This window comes from Dromiciops gliroides, chromosome 1 (genome assembly GCF_019393635.1).
Source record: "Dromiciops gliroides isolate mDroGli1 chromosome 1, mDroGli1.pri, whole genome shotgun sequence".
NCBI lineage: Eukaryota > Metazoa > Chordata > Mammalia > Microbiotheria > Microbiotheriidae > Dromiciops > Dromiciops gliroides.
The window spans coordinates 55,468,863-55,489,008 of record NC_057861.1 but is presented as its reverse complement, the minus strand read 5'-3'; the positions used below and the strand labels follow the sequence as shown (position 1 = coordinate 55,489,008).

The following is a 20,146-nucleotide window of genomic DNA, read 5'->3' as shown; positions in this document are numbered from 1 at the left end:
GATTCAGGTAGTCCCCAGCAGTTGCAGGACCACGAGGTGGGAGGCGGGGAAGGGGAGGGACCTCGGGATCGGAGGAGTGGAGGTTCTGGGAGCCTGGAGAGGGAGACGCCACCAGCACCGCTGCAGAGCAGCGGAGAAGCCCTGGAGGTCGCCCCTCGGACCCAGGTCCAGTCTTCCTCCGTTCCCTCCCCTCCCCCCCTGGTCCCGGGAGCCATGGGTAGCTTGAGGCAACGTTTCCAGAGGTTCCTGGAGCAGAAAAACATTGTCACCGATGTCCTGGGGAAGCTGGAGGAAATCTCTGGTATCAAAAAGTACTACTTGGCTACAGGTAAGGCCCTCAGGGTTCCCCTTCTCTACTTAGAACTTTAGCGCTTAGAGATCCTCCGGACCCCCTCCTCCAGATAGAACTTTAGCGTCCAGAAATCGAAAACATGCCTCTCATTCCCCATATTGTAGATGAAGAAACGAATTCCCAGTGAGATAAGGGGACTTCCCCCAGGTTCTGCAAACAAGACTAGAACCCCAACCTCTTAGCTCCTGCCAGGGCTTTTTATGGAAACAGTTGTTCTTGCTACCCTTGATAATTTTTATTCCCTATCCTCTCCACCATCTCACAACACTCCCCTCTCCACCACCTTCAATTAACTGGCTTGGAATGTCTTGGGTTGAGGTGGGGGGAACGGGGTTGATCTGCTAACCATCTCTCAGCCATAGCTGGAAAAGTTCCAGCATCACCCCCAGATTTCAGTCCCACCCAAGGGGGCAACTAAGAGATAGGGGAGCATCAGCTTGTCTTTATAGGATTGGGGGCTTGAAGAGACCTGTCCTGCTGCTCAGGACCCCAAATCACACAACTGTAGAATATGAGATCCTGAGCCCAACCTTAGAACACAGAACCACAGAAGTGGGAAATGATCCAGGCCCTCTCCTCCTGCTCCCTCTCTAGTTATGGAGGGGGAAACCTCCCCTAGCCCAAAGTCACACCAAGGCCAGAAAGATTGGGGGAGGGGAAGGCAGCGCCTGAGGCTAAAGCAGCTTTGGCCAGGAAAAGGAGGACCTGAGAGGTGGGGCCAGTATTTACGTGGCTACCGATTACCAGCCTCTGGTCCTTAACGGAGCAGATTAGCCTCCTACGGACACCTTCCTTCCAGGACTTCAGGAAGTCGGATGTAGTTATCCCCGTTCTAAGGACCCTTCTAGGAATTTCGGGGCCCACTGGGGGAGCTCTCCACAGAGGGGGAGGAGTATTACATCACCTTGCCCTTTGATATCCCCCAGCTCTTGGACTTTGGGAGTGCTATGACCAGCATATTCTGAAAGAGGCCATGTTTGAAAGTGTGGCCCGGCCACCCAGAGGTCTACCAAGGTTGGGCCAGGCTCTCCATCCCACTGGCTGGGGGTCCTCTTCTAGGGAGATCCCCAGCTTTCTGATCCTTCCGGTTGCTGGTCTGCTCTGGGGCAAGGGGGAGGAGGTGGCTGGCAGCGTGGGACCCAGCACAGAATGGCTCGGCTGCCATTGTGCAAGGCTCTGGCAGCTGGCCCTGGGGGCCAAAGCCCAGCCCAGGAGGCAGGGCCAGCAAGTTCAGGTTTGATCCCTGACAAGCCATTGTGTGGGTCAAGGCCAAGGGTGCTTTGGGGAGCAGTTGAGGATTCCTTACCCTCTCCCTCCAGGTGCCTCAGATACTTACTGTAACCCTGACTGACCCTGCTTTCAATTAAAACTTGTAAAGCTCTTGATTGAATTTCTCTATACCAGGGCTTCTTAAAAAATTTTTTCCCACTCTTGACCCCTTTTGTTTTTTCTTTTTTTTGGGGGGGGTGGTGGTGAAGCAATTGGGGTTAAGTGACTTGCCCAGGGTCACACAGCTATTAAGTGTCAAGTGTCTGAGGCCAGATTTGAACTCAGGTCCCCCTGACTCCAGGGCTGGTGCTCTAACCACTGCGCCACCTAGCTGCCCCTCTCTACCCCTTTTCCCACAAGAAATGTTCATGCCACTCCAGGTCTATAGGTATATAAAATAGGTCTACGTAACCTTTTACTGTTGCCAGATTTTTCAACATCTCCACATTCAATGGACTCACACTTTAAGAAGCTTTGTTCTATACTTGGCAGGGTGGAGAGAACATGAGGCCTGGAGTCAAGAAGACCTGAGTTTGAATCTGGCCTCAGACTAGTTGTGTGGCCTTGGACAAGTCATTTAACCTCTGTGGGCCTCAGTTCCCTCATCTGTAAAATGTGGGTCTTAATAGCACCTCTCTGCCAGGGTTGTTGTGAGGATCAAAGCCATAACATCGGAAAAGCACTTTGGAAAACCTTAAAACTAAGTAAATGCTAGCTATTTGTTACATGTCAATTAATAGACCGTTGGGTTTTTTGTTTGTTGGTTTGGTTTGGTTTGGGGTTTTTTTGCGGGGCAATGAGGGTTAAGTGACTTGTCCAGGGTCACACAGTTAGTAAGTGGCAAGTATCTGAGGCTGGATTTGAACTCAGGTCCTCCTGAATCCAGGGCCCATGCTTTATCCACTGCAGCACCACCTAGCGGCCCCCTAATTCATAGACTGTTAAAGCCAAAGAGACCTGGATTCGGGGTTTTCTTGGCAAAGATACCAGAGCGGTTTGCCATGTCCTTCTCCAGACCATTTTGCAGATGAGGAAACTGAGGCAAACAGGGTTAAGTCTTGCTCATGATCACACCAGTTAGAAAGTATCTGAGGCCAAATTTGAACTTGGGTCCTCCTGATTCCAGGCCCAGTACTCTATCTACTGTACTGCCCCATCTCCTGCCCTGGAAGAGACCATAGAGAACATGAAATTATCTTGTATTTACTTATCTCTCAAGTTTCTTCTACTAGAATGTAAGCTCCTTGGGGTGGGGCTTGGGGGGTGGGGGGAGGTTGTTGAATTAAATGGGATGTAGTCCAACTCTTTTTCCTCACCATTTCCACCCGGCTTCAGTTGCTCCCTCTGATTCTCACTAGTAGTGGTCAGTCGTAACCAGCTGTGCTCACTTCTGAGTGTCGTCTTCTATACAATGGGGGGGTAATAGCTGTACCCATTTCACTGCGTCTGTAGGGCTCAGATGAGATGTATGTAAAGGTACTCAGAAATCTCATTCAAGATAGCAAGGTTTTTTTTTTTTTTAATTTTTTATTTATTTTTACGGGGCAATGGGGTTAAGTGACTTGCTCAGGGTCACACAGCTAGTAAGTGTCAAGTGTCTGAGGCTGGATTTGAACTCAGGAACTCCTGAATCCAGGGCCAGTGCTTTATCCACTGCGCCACCTAGCCGCCCCGATAGCAAGGTTTTTAAAAGTGCTTTATTTATTTATTTTCAAAGTGCTTTATTATACTGATTATTTCACATTTGAACCTCAAACTGCAATGAGGCAGGTGCCATTATTATCACTCCCATTTTATAGATGAGGAAGTTGATGGTCAGGGTGGCTTGCCTGTGGTCACCCAGCTAGCAAATAGCAGAGGGGGTATTTGAACCCAGGCCTTATTCACCCCAAGCCTGGCTACTCTTTTCAGTACCCCCAAGATCTTGAGACCAACTTGTTCCCCTTATAGATGAGAAAACTGTGGTCCACAGAGTAGAGGTGATTTGTCCAAGGTCATATTCTCAGTCGGTAGGACTATTCTGCAGTCAGGCCAAAGTCACTATCTCACTCCCCACAGACATCTGTCTTCATCACCCCTGCACCCACCAGTGGCTATTACCCATACCTCCCTAACTACCTTGTATTCTGTACGTATTTCACAGATTCCTGGACAGAACTGGCAAGGACCTTAGGGGTCATCTACTCCTGCCTCTTTCTTCATTTTATGGATGTAGAAATGACTTAGATAGAGTTTGGGGTTTGTGTTTTTGTTTTTTTTGGTGAGGCAATTGGGGTTAAGTGATTTGCCCAAGGTCACATGGCTAGTAAATGTCAAATGTCTGAGGCTGGATTTGAACTCAGGTCCTCCTGACTCTAGGGCCAGTGCTCTATCCACTGTGCCACCTAGCTGCCCCTTAGATAGAGTTATACAGAGTTAGCATTTGCATCTGGGGCCTCTGACTTCAAATCCAGCCCTTTTTCCATTGAGAAACCAACAGGTAGGGGGCAGCTAGGTGCTGCAGTGGATAAAGTACCAGCCCTGGCTTCAGGAGAACCTGAGTTCAAATGTGGCCTCAGACACTTAACACTTACTAGCTGTGTGACCCTGGGCACACACCCTCATTGCCCCATGTGGTAAAAAAAAAAAAAAAGAAAGAAAGAAAGAAAGAAAAGGAAAACCAACAAGTGTACATCCCCCTTGCTAGAACACAGGGATTGCTACATCCTTTTGGTATTTGTACCCTGAGTGCCTAGCACAGTGCTTGGCCAGTGCTAATGAATGCTTGTTGAATGGTGAGTCATTGAGCTGGAGGCCAAGTATCCTCCAGCCCAGTCCTGTGTACTTTCTTTGCCTTCCTAGATTCTCCTGTTCTCTGCCTTCTCCTAGTTGTACCTAGTTTGTTGTTGAGAATCTTTGTTCCCTCCATGGTGCCTCTGGGGGCGTCAGCTGTCAACTGTGTGCACGTTCCCAGGCCAGCAATCGAGCTTTTCAGCTCTGATGCAAGCAGCCATTCTTTTTTTTTTTTTTTTGCAGGGCAATTGGGGTTAAGTGACTTGCCCAGGGTCACACAACTAGTAAGTGTTAAGTGTCTGAGGCCGGATTTGAACTCAGGTCCTCCTGAATCCAGGGCCGGTGCTCTATCCACTGCCCCCCAAGCAGCCATTCCTTGCACTCGCTTGGCTAAGTCTTTGAGAACTCAGGGCCACTGCCTTGTGACAAGACTGTGGGGTCATGGGTCATTCAGTCAGGAAGCATTTGTTGACCACTTTTCCAGGTGCCAGACTCAGGACAAAGCCCCGGAGAGCCAAATAAAGGCAGCAACAGTCCCTGTCCTTAAAGAGCCCACAATCTAGTGGGAGAACCAATGTGCCAACAGTAATGTTACACACAAGCGACACCCAGGGCAAATGGGAGGGAATCCCAAAGGGAAGGGCACCAGCAGTGGGGGAAACCAGGAGAGGCCTCCTGGAGGAGGTGGCAATTGAGGGGAGTCTTGAAAGAAGCCAGAGGTGAGGTAGGGGGAGAGCATTCTCAGCATGAGGATGAGCCAGTATCAAGGCATAGAAATCAGGAGATGGAGCTAGGTATTTGTTGTAGTTGTCTAGTTATTTCACTCATGTCCAACTCTCCATGACCCCAATTTGGGGTTTTCTTGGCAAAGATATGCTGGAGCAGTTTGCCATTTCCTTCTCCAGACCATTTTACAGATGAGCAAACTGAGGCAAACAGGGTGAAGGGACTTGCCCCCAGGGTTGCACAGGTACTAAGCGTCTGAGGCCGGATTCGAACTCGGGAAGATGAATCTTCCTGGCCCCAGACCAGACACTATCCACTTCTCCACCTAGCTGCCTGTAGTTAGGTATTGCTAATCATCAAATTTGTCCAAGAGAATAAAGCGTAAGAATATATGGGAAATATACCTAGGGAAATATGTGAGGCAGCAAGGCCATAGAGAGCTTTTAAAATCAACCAGAGTGGGGCAGCTAGGTGGTGCAGTGGATAAAGCACCAGCCCTGGATTCAGGAGTACCTGAGTTCAAATCCAGCCTCAGACACATGACACTTACTAGCTGTGTGACCCTGGGCAAGTCATTTAACCCCCATTGCCCCGTTAAAAAAAAAATCAACCAGAGGAGGTGGCAGCTAGGTGGCATAGCGGATAGAGCACTGGCCCTAGAGTCCAGAGGACCTGAGTTCAAATCTGGCTTCAGACACTTTCAAGACTAGCTGTGTGACCCTGGGCAAGTTACTTAACCCCAATTGCCTCACCAAAAATAAAAATTAATTTAAAAAATAAAAAAATAAAATCAACCGGAGCCTCTCCTATTTGATCCCAGGAGATTTCAGGAGGAGGAAGGCCATTTCTATCTGTTGCAATCCTTCAAGATCCAGCTGAAATGCTGCCTCTTCATCCCTCCCCAAACCTCCCCCAGCTCCCCTTCTCCCCACCCTCTCAGCTGAGAACTTTGCCCCATATTTTACTGAAAAAAAAAAAAAAAAACTGAGGCCATTCACCCAGAGCTTCCTCCCCTCCCTCCCTCCCTTCTTATCTCCTGTGACTCAGATGCCTCCTGTCCCTCTCTCCTCCTTCACCCCTGTCTCACATGAAGAAAAGTGGGCTTACCCCTTACCGAGGCCAACCTTTTTCCCAGCTCCTGTGATTCCACCTCTTTCACTAATCTTCAGTGTCTGCCTGACTGCTGGCTCCTTCCCTACTGCCTCCACACAGGCCCTGGCACCCCTATCCTCAAGAATCACTCTCCCTTGATTATCGGCGTCCATTGACCAGCTCCCCTCTCTCTCCTTCCTTTTGTGGCCAGTCTCCTTGAAGAAACTGTAACAGGTGCCTCTGCTTCCTCCCTCTTAATCCCTGACAACCTGGTTTCTGATTTTATAGTTCCACCAACACTGGCTCTCCAAAGTAACTCATGATCCCTTAGTTGCCCAATTCCATGGCCTTACTCAATCCTCCCTCTCCTTGACCTCTCAGCTGCCTCTTTTTCCCTCACCGACCCTTCCAAGGAGTAGGTGCTCAGCGACAGGACTAAGGAGGATTCCTAAATAACCGGTTTACAAAGAGATAATCTCTTTAAGGAAGAGCCCAGTTCCACCTCAAACCTAACCTGCCTGAGGCTTGGTTGTTAAACTCTGACCCCTAACCTGGGACCCTGGGGAAGGTTTAGATCAAATATCTCAGACTTAATTAAGCGTTTATTGAGTGCTTGGGGATTTGGTTTATTTTCCAGATTGGACTAAGATGAGGTGGGGTGGAGAGGCTCTTAAACTTTTTTCTGTCTGGGTTCCTTTTGGCCTGTGATCTAGTGAAACCTGTGGGTCCCTTCTTAGAATAATGTTTTATAGCTGCCCCCCCCCAAATCAATATTAAAAAAAAATAAGTTTACAGACCCCCCCCCCCAATTTAAAAGAATCCTTGTAGCAGCTAGGTGGTTCAGTGGATAGAGTGTGCCTGGTCTGAGGTCAGGAAGACTCATCTTCCTGAGTTCGGATCCATCCTTAGACACTTATTAGCTGTGGACAAGCACTTAACTCTGCCTCAGTTGCCTCATCTGCAAAATGATCTGGAGAAGGAAATGCAAATCACTCCAGGATCTTTGCCAAGAAAACCCCAAAATGGGGTCATGAAGAGTCAGATAGGACTGAAATAACTGAAAACAACAAACAACAAGCAGCCGGGTGGCTCTGTGTACGGAGTGCTGAGCCTGGAGTTTGGAAGACCCAAGCTCAAATCCAGCCTCAGATACTTACTAGCTATGTGACCCAGGGCGTAACCTCTTTTTTTTTTTTTTTAGTGAGGCAATTGGGATTAAGTGACTTGCCCAGGGTCCACACAGCTAGTAAGTGTTAAGTGTCTGAGGCCAGATTTGAACTCAGGTATGCTGGTGCTCTATCCGCTGCACCACCTAGCTGCCCCAGGGTTTAACCTCTTAACACTTAACCTCTGTCTAGTTTAGTTTCCTCTTTTGTAAAATGGGCATAATAATAACACCTACCTCCCAGGGTGGTTGTGAGAATAAATAGTATTTATTAAGCACTTTATAAACCTGAAAGTGCTATTTGATTATTGATGATGATGATGGATTCTAAGGGCTTGTGTTCTAAGGACCCTTTCAGCTCTGTTATTCTAATTTCTAAGGTCCCTTCCCCTCTTTGACATTCAAATTTAGTTTAACTAATACTCATTAAAGGGCCGGTTGTTGCCTCAGTGGATAGAGTATGGGACCTGGAGTCAGGAAGACCTAAATTCAAATGCAGCCTCAGATACTTACTAGTTGTGTGACCCTGGGCAAGTCACTTAACCTGTTTGCCTTAATCCACTGGAAAAGGAAATGGCGAACATCTCCTCTGTATCTTTGTCAAGAAAACCTCATGAACCATATGGTCTATGGGATCGCAGAGTCAGACACAACTGAACACTAACAACAACAAAAATATGCCCCATGCTGTATTGGGGGTACAAAGACATAACCAAAAACAGCCTCCCACCCTGCCAAGGAGCTCCTGTTCTCTTATCAAAGGAGTTCTAGAATTTTCTTTGCTGAGAATGAGTCAGATTCTCTAGGCAAACTGGTTCCCCTTAAGCTAGTCTCCTATGCCCTTAGGGCACAGTTCTGGGTTAAAAATGCAAGTGCCAGTTTAGTTTATTAATATTTATTAAGCGCCTGGGGAAAGGCCTCCCCTTATCTGTCTGAGGGAGGGCTAGGACACTGTCTCTGGTGTGTTGTAGCTAAGTCAATATCTTGGGCACCTCCCTCACTGATAATGTGTCTCTGCCATCTTTTCCTCCATTTCCAAAGGAACTCACAGACCAGCTGGTCCTGGACCAGGGCCCACAGAGCCACCTGGCCCTGACCTGCCTGCTTGGGCAAACTGTTCTTATTGGCGATTGGAATTTTAGTTCTGAAGTTGAAAGAAAGACCCAGTCTTAGTGGGAAGAATTGGAGCCTTGGAGGAGGAGGAAGCGCCTGAGAGAGATCTGAAACCTAGAGGGGTTAGTGCTGGACTCTTAAGCCAGGAAAGATCTGGGTTCATGTCCTGCTTCTGATGCTACTAGGAAGACAACAGTGATTTATGGTCTCTCTTCCCCACCCCCCTGGAGTTTTGTGGTTTTTTTGGGGGGTGGGTAAAATATCTTTTTAAGGTTTGCAAAGACTTTATCGATACTATCTCGTTTGGTCCTCACAAATTCCGGGAGTTCTCATTTTACAGATGAGGAAATGGAGACCAATTAAGTGACTTCCCTAGCTATTAAGCGTCTGAGGCTAGATTTGGACTTTGGTCTTCCCGACTCTAGGCCCGGTGTTCTATCCATTGTGCCACTTAGCATCGGTAGTGTGTGGCCGCAGACTGGTACTACTCAACTCCAATGGATCATGGATTTTTAGGGACCTTATTGGTTAAGTGACTTGCCCAGGGTCACAGTGTCAAAGATGGGATTCAAAACCACCACAGCTTTACATTGTTTTGGTATTTAAAGCCCTAACTCCCCCAGCCTCCTATCTTTCATGGACATGAGTGTTAGAAGAGTACTTGTTATATGTTCTTTGATCCCTTCACATTCCATGTCTGGCTAAGGGCACTTTCTCCTTCTGTCCCCCTGACCAGTGACTTCCCTGGCTTCCTTTAAGTCTAAACTAAAATCCTATCTTCTACAAGAAGCCTTCTCCAACCCTTCTTAATTCTACCTAATTAATTCTCTTTTTTTTTTGGTGGGGCAACGAGGGTTAAGTGACTTGGCCGGGGTCACACAGCTAGTAAGCTAGTGTCATGTGTCTGAGGCTGGATTTGAATTCAGGTCCTGAATCCAGGGTCAGTCATTTATCTACTTCGCCACCTAGCTGCCCCATACCTAATTAATTCTTTTTTCCCCCTAATTAATTCTTAATGAACTTCTGTTAATGGTTTCCTCTTTATCCTGAATATATAGCTTGCTTTATATATCTATTTGCTTGCATGGTGTTTCTTCTATTAGATTGTAAGCGTTTGCTTCTTTTTCTATCCCCAGTGCTTGAAAAGTAGAAGCCTAATTAACTAATTAGCTATTGATTGATTGATTGATTGATTGATCTAAGGACTGTCTTGCTTACCTCTGACTTTGTTCTCTGGACTCTCCCAATTTTAACATTTTCCGATACCCTTTAGAAGCTTGAAATGGTAATCCTTGTGGGGCTCCAGGCATCCTAACATAGCCAGACCCCTTCCATACTGGCCCCATAGGGCAAAGAGAGAGACTCAAGTCTGCTGTTCTGACTTCCCACATGGGAGCCGAAAGGTCTTTCACCAAACTGGCTGATTCTGTTTTGTGACTGGCCAAGCAGGGCTAAGTCTATCCCTAATTGGCACTTCTAGCCTCTGCAGACCTTCCCCTTCCACCCCAGGGTTTGCTTTCCAAGGTGACCTGGAATTAGGTGGGACTTGGGGATTTACACCCGGCCTCCTGCTCTGCTTGGAGGAGGGTGACTGGGAAAGGTAAAGGGGCTTAGTCACTTTCTCCCCTCCTCCCTTTGCCCTTGGCTACTTCTTGCATTAGCATTTGTGGAGATTTCCTTATCCCTCAGGCTAAAAGAGTCTTAAACTGTAGTGGGGGTGGGGGTGGGAAGAGGATCCCCAGGGCTTCCCCCTCCCTCTTGTAATTCCTCCCCATCCCTGAGCCCCAAGGCCACCCTGCGGTAGAGAAGGGAAGCAGGAGGGGAGGGGGTAATGCTGATTGGATCTTTTCTGCCTGGGTTATGGAAAAGTTTTTATAAAGCCATGTTGACTGATTTCTTTCTCCTCTTACGGCCTCTTTGGTATACAGTTCAGGAGGGGCCGCTAGATGGCACACCTGCCCTGGAGTCGGGATGACCTGAGTTCAAATGTGACCCCAGACACTAACCATGTGACCCTAGGCATGTCGATTCCCTTCAAACAAAGAAACACACTTGAATTTAGTGGGGGAGATTGGGGGGCTGAGAAGGTTGAAGTACTTTAAATTCTCCTGAGGGGATGGGGCTGTTTCTATAGTTGCTGGATGGGGGAACCAGCACTAGGCTCGCTAAGTGCTTTACAAACATCTCGTTTGATCCCCACAATAATTAGACACCGTTATACTGGGTAGTCTTATGGCCCCTGTTTTACACTTGAGGAATCCAGGGTCTCTTAGCTAGTAAGTGACTGTGGTTCGATTTGATCTCAGACGTTCCTCATTCTGAACCTGGGTCTCTATCCACTGCGCCTTCTTCATGATCTCTGTGGTCAGGAAAGATAGTCTTCCTCTTAGAATCTCAGTCATCTGGTCTCTCAAACTAGGAAATCTGCTCCTTCCCCCTCCCCCCCACTTCCTCCCACCTCCCCATCCCAGCATCCCTAACAAGCAGTTTTCCATCTTCTGGAATTCTTCCTGAGAAAGGAAGCTGCCTGCTGCCTCCCTGGCCTCTGGAAATTCTTCCTTAGATCTTGCTCATTAATAAAAGGGTAATTTCCCCTTAGCTCCCAGTTCTGCCCTCTGGGGCCACAAAGAACAACTAAATGGGGGTGGGGCGGGTATTGGTATTTTCATTACTCCCATTTTGCAGGTTAGGAAACTGAGGCAGACCAAGGTTAGGTGACTTGCCCGGGGTCATACAACTAGTAAATGTCCGAGCCCAGTTTTCAATTCTGGTTTTTCTGACTCTAGTCCCAGCACAGCTATCTTCACAGATGGTGAAAATTTGTTGGGGTTTTTTGGTTTGTTTTTTTTTTTTGTGGGGCAATGAAGGTTAAGTGACTTGCCCAAGGTCACACAGCTAGTAAGTGTCAAGTGTCTGAGGCTGGATTTCAGGTCCTCCTGAATCCAAGGCCAGTGCTTTATCCACTGCACCACCTAGCCGCCCCCCATGGTGAAAATTTGAATTTAGATCCTACTTCTTTAGACACTAGCCATGTAGCTGTGTGTGAACCTGTGACTTCAGCTCCCTCTTCTGCAAAAAGTGGACAATGAGAGCATCTGCCATAGGGGTTGTTGTGAGGGTTAGGGGAGTATATGTTAAAGTGCTTTGCAAATATTAGCTATTTATTATTTATCAAGGGCATTTTAGGCACAGGAGATGGGAAAGCAGAATGTAGTCCCTCCCATCAAGGATCTTCTACATTACATAGGGGATGTGAGTACTTTCCCTCCAGCTGTGTAGGTAGGAAGAAGTAGATTGAGCCTCAGTTTCCTCATCTGTGAAATGGGCATAATACCTAGTACAAGGGCTGTTGTAAGGGTCAAATGAGATGATGTGTTTAAAATGCTTCATGAATGTTAGCTATTATTGGGATCATTAAAAACAGTACCAGGAGTCCCCAAATGCAATCTTCCCTCCTCTCTTCTTCCTAGTCAATCCAGAGCCCAGCTCCTTGTTCCATCTGCAATCCCTTCCTAATCAGTCAACAAGCATTTATTATTTCCTATGTGCTAGACCCTGTGTTAAGTGCTAGGGATACAAAAATAAAAGTGCCTGTCCTCAGGGGCGGGCATTTTAGAGAAAGAATCTTATCTATAAAATCAGAACATACAAGATAAATACAGGGCAGCTGGGTGGCGCAGTGGATAAAGCACTGACCCTGGAGTCAGGAGGACCTGAGTTCAAATCCGGCCTCAGACACTTAACACTTACTAGCTATGTGACCCTGGGTAAGTCACTTAACCCCAATTGCCTCACCCCCCCCCCCAAAAAAAAAAAAAAACCAGGATAAATACAGAGTAGATGGAAAGTAACCTTGCATCAATGTGGCACAGTAGATAGAGGGCTGTGCCTGGAGTCAGGAGGCCCTGAGTTCAAATCCAGCCTCAGACATTTCCTACCTGTGTGACCCTGGTCAAGTCACTTAACCCTCTTTGCCTCAGTTTCCTCAACTGTCAAATGAGCCGGAGAAGGAAATGGTAAAACACTCCAGTATCTTTGCCAAGAAAAACCCAAATGGTGTCACGAAGAGTCAGACACGACTAAAACGCCTGAACAACAGCAACAAAAACCTTAGAGGGGATGGTGCTAGCAGCTGGGGGGACAAGAAAAGGCCTCCTGAAAGTGGAAGGAAGCCAGTTCTTTTTCTGAATGTGAAGAGCATTTTCCACCATAAGTCTTTTGGCATTGTCTTGGATCATTGCATTACTGAGAAGAGCCAAGTCCATCACGATTGATCATCACAAAATGTTGTTGATACAATGTTGTACAATTTCTCTTGGTTCTGCTCATTTCACTCAGCATCAATTCATGTAAGTCTTTCCAGGCTTTTCTGAAATCTATCTGCTTATCATTTCTTACAGTGCAATAGTATTCCATTACATTCATATACCACAACTTGTTCAGCCATTCCCTAGTTGATGAGTGTCCCCTCAATTTCCTATTCTTTGCTACCTCAAAAAGAGCAGCTATAAATATTTTTGTACATGTGGGTCTTTTTCTTTTTTTTATGATCTCTTTGGGATATAGACCTAGTAGTGGTATTGCCGAGTCAAAGGGTATGCACAGTTTCTTTTTGTTTTGTTTTGTTTTGTTTTGTTTTTTAGTGAGGCAATTGGGGTTAAGTGACTTGCCCAGGGTCACACAGCTAGTAAATGTCAAGTGTCTGAGGCTGGATTTGAACTCAGGTACTCCTGATTCCAGGGCTGGTGCTCTATCCACTGGTCACCTAGCTGCCCCCGGTATGCATAGTTTTAAAGCCTTTTGGGCGTGGTTCCAAATTGCTCTCCAGGATGGTTGGATCTGTTCCCAGCTCCACCAACAATGCATTAATATTCCAATTTTCCCACATCTTCTCCAACATTTATTATTCTCCTTTTTTATCATATTAGCCAATTGGATAGGTGTGTACCTTAGAGTGGATTTAATTTGCATTTCTCTAATCAGTAGTGATTGAGAACATTTTTTTCATATGGCTGTAGATAGTTTTAATTTCATCATCTGAAAACTGCCTGTTCATATCCTTTGACCATTTCTCAATTGGGGAATGCATTTTATCAAGGAATCCACAAGCATAAAAAGTACCTACCCTGTTGCTGAAGCTGTGTTGGAAGCTGTACTTTGCATAACTGGACCCAGTACTTTTTTTTTTTTTAGTGAGGCAATTGGGGTTAAGTGACTTGCCCAGGGTCACACAACTAGTTAAGTGTTAAGTGTCTGAGGCCGGATTTGAACTCAGGTACTCCTGACTCCAGGGCCGGTGCTCTATCCACTGCGCCACCTAGCTGCCCCGACCCAGTACATTTATAGTCTACAAACAGTAAGCCCAAAGAGGGGTTTTGTTTGCCTTGTGACAGACGAAAGTTGCCAAGTGCTGTAGAAAATCATTTGTCAATCCACTGTTAAAGTTTCATCTCAGTTACCCTTGCTATGCAATCTATTGTGTAGATCATTCTCTTGAAGATTTTAAAAAGACAAGTATTTATTAAATGCTTCTTATTATTAAATGGATGCCAGGCATGGTACTAAGCCCTGGGAATAAAAAGAAAGACAAGAAAAATGCCCAGCCCTCAATAAGCTCACTTTCTTTGTTTTTGTTTTTGTTTTTTAGTGAGGCAATTGGGGTTAAGTGACTTGCCCAGGGTCACACAGCTAGTAAGTGTTAAGTGTCTGAGGCCTGATTTGAACTCAGGTACTCCTGACTCCAGGGCCGGTGCTCTATCCACTGCGCCATCTAGCTGCCCAAGCTCACTTTCTTTGGAGCAGAAAAGCAGGTGTGTGTGTCAATGCTTACTGATGTCATTCATGTACCTTTGGTGGATAAAAATACCTTCGTAGATTTTCCCCCCATCCTCCTAATTGTCTAATATCTACCTCTTTCAGATTTCTTTAAGATAGACCCTTTGATGCTTTCAGAATTGAGCCACCTGTAGCATAGATTTCTTCTGGTCTGGTCCAGGGGCTCCACCCCAAATCATCTTCTATTCTTTCTTGTAGCCTACTGGTGTCTTGAGTCCAAATATGGTCTGATTCTCTGTGGCACAAGAGATATAGTGCACAGAGTACCAGGCCTACAGTCAGGAAGACTCATCTTCCTGAGTTCAAATCCAGCCTCAGACTGTGTGTGACCCTGGGCAAGTCATGTCACCTGTTTGCCTTAGTTTCCTCACCCATAAAATGAACTGGAAAAAGAAATGGCAAACCACTCCAGTATCTCTGCCAAGAAAACTCCAAATGGGGTCATAAAGAGTCAGACATGACTGAAACCAACTGAAAACCAACAAATTCCTCTCATTGGTGATGAATATAGGTCACTGAGATGCTAGGAGATTTGCACCATTTTTCATTTGTCGTCCTTCCAGTTTCATCTATACATCCTTTTGGGATTAGTTAGTGCCCCACCAAACTTTCCTCAAACCTGTTTTCTCACCATTGTTCTTTCCTACCCTGTTGCTTATCATCTTCCTCTCCCATCTTCTTCCAGGGTATTTTGCAGATGAGTTCAAACCAGAGTTGTCCTGGGTGACAGCTATCCATCTTCCCCTTTGGTCAGGAGATCTGGGCTGAGTTTCTGGACTCTTCTGGCCTCCTTATCTTATTGATTGCTTTATCTCCTTTAAGCTTCTGAAGGCATGGGCGATAATCAGAATCGACAATGTCTTATCCTCTCTCCAATTTATGCCACCAATAACTTATTTTGGTAGATCGGGTTAGAGCTGTTGTCTTCTTGGTCCCCTTTCTTCTCATTGGGTGGGTGTTTCTTTTGACCCTTGCTCCCATGTCTTGATCTGATCTGATTACACAGACAACTATCTGGCCTATGGATAAGCTCCTCCCTTGGTAGCTAGTCCTTTCCTTGCTAAGATTTAGTGAGTTTTATTTCTTTGTATGAGATGTCTTTTGATGCTCACCATGTCTAGGGCCAATTGGCTATGTTTTTGAAGAAAAGACAAATGAGATGTGAGGGTCTCATATACAGAGTCCTGAGCAGCCTACAAACCTTTCACCTTAATCCCAAACCATATTTTCTGTCGGTTTTGGACCTCCTTCCCTCTTTTCAATCTCCTCCTTCCCGTTGAAATCACCACATAGTTATGTGTGTTCATTCTGACATCACTTGGAGGAGCTTGTCAAGGCCATTCATGGGCTTTTCTTGGCCTCTTCATCTTTTGCAATAGATGGCCCTTAAATTGCAGTTCTCTTCAGTCTTCTTTTTGCTTCTTGCCACTCCAAGGTGAGATGAGAAATTATTTTTCACGAAAAGTTGAACATTTTTAATTTTTTGCCTCTGATACAACAGAGTGAAACTAACTCCTTCATTTGTCTCTTCATGAAGAAACCATGAGCCTTTTTTCCATCTAGCCTCAGTGTCCTTGTATCTTCTGGCCGGTCAGTCAACAAACATTAAGAACCTACTATATGCCGGGCACCGTGCTAAGTGCTAGAGATATAAAGAACAGCAAAAATAATCCCTGCTTTCAAGGATCTTACAGTCTAATGGGAGAGAGGCGATGTACCAAAAAAATATATATAAATATAACTTCTATAGTGGGTAAATAAATAAGAATGTTTATATGTGTGTGTGTGTGTGTGTATGTGTGTGTGTGTATATATATATATATATATATATATTTGGAGGAGGCAATGAGGATTAAGTGACTTGCCCAGGGTCACACAGTGTCAAGTGTCTGAGGCCAGATTTGAACTCAGGTCCTCCTGAATCTAGGGCCAGTGCTTTTTCCACTGTGCCACCTAGCTGCCCGGAGAAAGTTGATATTAATAAGAGTTGTTTCCTCCAATTATGTGGCAGGCAGCATTGCTGGTCCTTGAACCAAGGATCTCTCCTTTAGGCCACCAGTAGTTATGTTAATATTTGTAGATGGTCTAAAACATGATTCTTAGGCACCCTTTGTTCCCTTTTCTGCCGTGGTCTCACACAGGATTGGGGACCATTTGGTAATTTTGCTTCATTTTCCAGGCTGCCTAACAATTGGCAATCACCTCCTAATGATCCTTGGGCAGATTTAGCCTGTCACCAGGACTATGCTTGGAGGAACCTGCCAGACTCTGCTCGGCTGACCTAGCCCTTCCCAAGGCCCAGGGTCACCCGCACACCATGATAGGGCATCAGTGGAGGATTCTTGCGTTTGGGCACTGCCTCTATTAATGGAGCTCAGGCATCACCCAGCAGACTGACAGTGCAATGTTAGGGTTCTGAGGGCCCTTAGAACACACTGTGTGTGTTAGAGCTGGCAAGACCCTTACAAAGAACTTGGAATGTCAAAGTGAACTGGAGGTGTTGCGGGGAGGGGAGGGGTGAGGGGGGCAAGGTGGTACCTTGCCTGAGTGAGTCACAGTGCTGGGGGTCTGAATCCAGGTCTTCTGACTTCCAATCCAGTATGCCTTCTACCTTAGTTTGTGTGATGGGAGGGCAGGAGAGATAGCGAGCTAGCCCAATCCCTAAGGCACTTACCGCTAGGCTTCATTCTCCCCGCTGCTCCCACCTTCATCCTCTTTCTCCCCCACAGGTACCATTGCCTTCCTGGCCCTCTATCTCATATTTGGCTATGGTGCCTCCCTGCTCTGCAATCTCATCGGATTCATCTACCCAGCATATGCCTCGTGAGTGAGATCCCTTGCTGGGGACTAACTCTTAGCTAAGCAAGGGAAGGGGCTTTGGCTGGTACAGGCTAGTTGAGACCATTTCATGAGTTCCCCCAGGGGTCCTTACATACCTGAGCCTTGAAGCCAGAGGACTGATCTGCCTGGAGCAGATTAGAAACCCCCTGTGAGAGAAGCCCTGGAGTGGGTACTGTGGCAAAAAAAGGAGGAAGAAGAGCAGGGGCCCTTGTCTCAAGGAATCCCAGATCTTGGGTAGAAAACACCAGGCTGGCCAATAGTCTAGACTATTCAGAGAAGAGGACCAGCCACGGCTGGCTGGCTCTCCTTGGTGATGCTACCTAGAGAACAGCCTCTCTGTGTGAGGCCTAGCCTTATGCTGCAAGTTACTTGTTCCTTACAACTCAGATGTGCCCTCAAGCAGAACTAAGTGGAATGATTAGGGCTGGCTGGCTACTAGTTAATCCAGGGAAAGTGTCTGCAAGTGAGGAGTGTTGAATGAATTAAGCTTTTAGAGGAAGGGATGGATGGATATTGGAGAAAAGAAGCCTCCCCTCCTCCCCACTGTTTTCTCTCTGACCCTTTCACCCCCAGTGCCTTTCGTCCCTTGGACTTTGATGAAGTCCCGAAGTCCAAGCCTCAGTAGCACCCATTCCCTGCTTCCTCTTTCCCGCAGCATCAAGGCCATTGAGAGTCCCAACAAAGATGATGATACCATCTGGCTAACCTACTGGGTGGTATATAGCATTTTTGGTCTGGCTGAGTTTTTCTCTGACATCTTCCTTTTCTGGTTCCCCTTCTACTATGCAGGGAAGGTAACTAATGGGGGACTTTGGGGTGGTGGAGGATGGGGGTCTTTCCCTGTTCTGAGAGTGGGGGGATGGGGTGGGTAGGATCTAAAAGTCCTCTCTTTTGGGGGGGGAATCTGATCTCTGCCCTCAGGGAGTTCCTTGTGTGGGGTGGGTATGGGGGGGCAGTAAAGGGTTCCATATGGGCCACACCAACCCTTGTCCCTGCCTTGTCCAGTGTGCCTTCTTGCTGTGGTGCATGCTTCCAGCGGCCTGTAATGGCTCACAGATCCTGTATCATCGCCTGATCCGCCCCATCTTCCTGAGGCACCAGGCTTCTATGGACAGCCTGGTGACCGACCTGAGCGGACGAGCCCTGGACACGGCAGCCAATTTGACCCGGGAAGGTGAGCCCCCTTTCCCATTCCCTCTCCCTCTCCCCTAACTCCTGCCTTTGGCTTCTTGCCTGCACACTCTAGCCTGTGCTTCCGCTCTCTCCTCCTTACTGCGTCTGTCTATGCCTGTCTCTGTTTCTGTCATGCTGTCGGGATCCAGTCCTCCAGGCCTTGGCTCACAGCCGGACACTACTGGCAACCCAGGTGGCTCCTCAGCTCCCTCCAGAGTCTCCGTATGTAACTCACCTTCCCCACCCCACAGCAAGGGTGTCACGGCCAGGGTGGATGGGGGAGGGAGGAAGGGTCCTGGCCTGGGAGTCAGGAGGACTGCTTCTCACCTAAACTTTGCAACTAACTCATTTTGTGTCCTTGGGCAAATCACATTCTGCTTCTTTGCTGCTCTGAGTGTGTAAAAGTGGTGGTGCTGATAGGGGGAGGGCCCCTCCAGCTCCCTTGGTGGTAGCTCTGAGCCTGAAGAGCTCTCTCTGATTCCAAGTACTAGTGTGTGTGTTGGGGGGCCAGGATGGGGAAACCCTTAGGGGATGAGTCCTAGCAGATCCCAGGAACCCTGGGTGTGGAGGATGGGGAGACAACCATTTGATCTGAGCGCCCTGGGCACCTTAGGTTGGGACCGAGTCTTGGTTTTGGTGCTTGGGGGTGGGAGGGAGGCAGGTTTCCTGTTTGGCTTGTGAGTTGGGGGGTCAGCAGTTTCTCCTTTCTGAGCTGCATTCTCCCTAATCCCCTGAGCTTTTGCCTTCTCCCTGGCCCTCCCCTTTCCTTTTTCTTCACCCATACTACCCTAAATCAGTGCTCTCCTTCCCATCAGTTTCCCTTCCGGATCTATTTCTTTGACTCTTCCCCTCCTCTCTATCACTCTAGTACCCCCATTACAGCCTGTCCCCTCCCCCACAGTCTCACCTGTGTTTCCCCCTCCCCCAGCAACCAAGGCAGGCATGATTCACCTACAGAAGAATAAGTGAAGAGTTCACTCCTGAGCCAGAAGCTTTGAATGACTGGACACCCTCCTCCCGGCCCCCTCAGCATCAGGGACCACGGCCCCTAGTTCTGACCCACGTCTAAGCAGCTGACCCCTCCCAGCTGTAGCTCCCCCAACTCTACCCTTGGGCTTTAGGGCATTAGAGAAGTCTCCCCAGGCTGGGAGGTAAGGTGGGCATGGAGGGGGGGACCTCTGCCCATCTAGTATCTATTGGTACCAGCTCAGGGCCCTGCTGGTGCTCAAGACTGCCTCTAGCCCCCTCCACTCACTCCCCACAGGACTCTTGATATGTCTTGGCTGTTCCTGCTGCCCATGTAGTTAAAAAAAAAAAAAGTCCAACACAGGCCAAACTTGTTTGACCTCAAGGTTTTTCGGTGTATTTTTTGTTGTTGGGGCAAGGGAATGAGGGATGAGGGGAGTGTTTAATGATCTGAAGGGTCTCAGCTGTCTTTGGTGAGGGAGATGCCTTCTAGAACCTCAATGTCCCATGTGATCCATATTTCAGGGTACCTCCCAATTCCGATATTCTGTGTTTTGAAATCCAGCAAGGCTGATCACCCCACCCCCCCATCCCTTCATCTGCTCCCATCCTGGAGCTCACCCAAGGCTGTAGATGAAGTCTGTGCTGGCAAAATTTGCTCTTCTACATCTAGCCACCAGAGGGTACTATGGTCCCATCTAACCCTCGGCCTATGGATTATTTATCGGTTTTGTTTTCTGCCCTTGCTATGGACCAGAAGCATGGGCCTTAGAGCCAAAAGAAACCTTCAACTCTCTCTGGGGATTAAGTGATTCGGCCAGGGTCACACGGCTAGTGAGTTT

The 20,146-nt window shown here is 47.4% G+C and overlaps 1 protein-coding gene across 1 annotated transcript; it reads left to right on the top strand.

Moving 5' to 3' along the window:
- Positions 1–34: 34 nt before the first annotated feature.
- On the top strand, positions 35–19,689 carry REEP6 (receptor accessory protein 6). The gene is made up of 5 exons (XM_043979774.1): positions 35–328; positions 17,054–17,147; positions 17,821–17,959; positions 18,171–18,339; positions 19,267–19,689. The coding sequence occupies exons 1-5, from the start codon at positions 214–216 to the stop codon at positions 19,305–19,307; spliced, it is 558 nt and encodes a 185-aa protein (XP_043835709.1). The 5' UTR covers positions 35–213; the 3' UTR covers positions 19,308–19,689.
- Positions 19,690–20,146: the final 457 nt, after the last annotated feature.

Bases quoted from the DNA above. Each gene is read 5' to 3' on its own strand.
- REEP6 (XM_043979774.1), top strand. From the start codon at position 214: ATGGGTAGCTTGAGGCAACGTTTCCAGAGGTTCCTGGAGCAGAAAAAC. The intron at 17,960-18,170 runs GTAACTAATGGG...TGCCTTGTCCAG, and splicing joins CCTTCTACTATGCAGGGAAG to TGTGCCTTCTTGCTGTGGTG. The intron at 18,340-19,266 runs GTGAGCCCCCTT...CCCCTCCCCCAG, and splicing joins AGCCAATTTGACCCGGGAAG to CAACCAAGGCAGGCATGATT.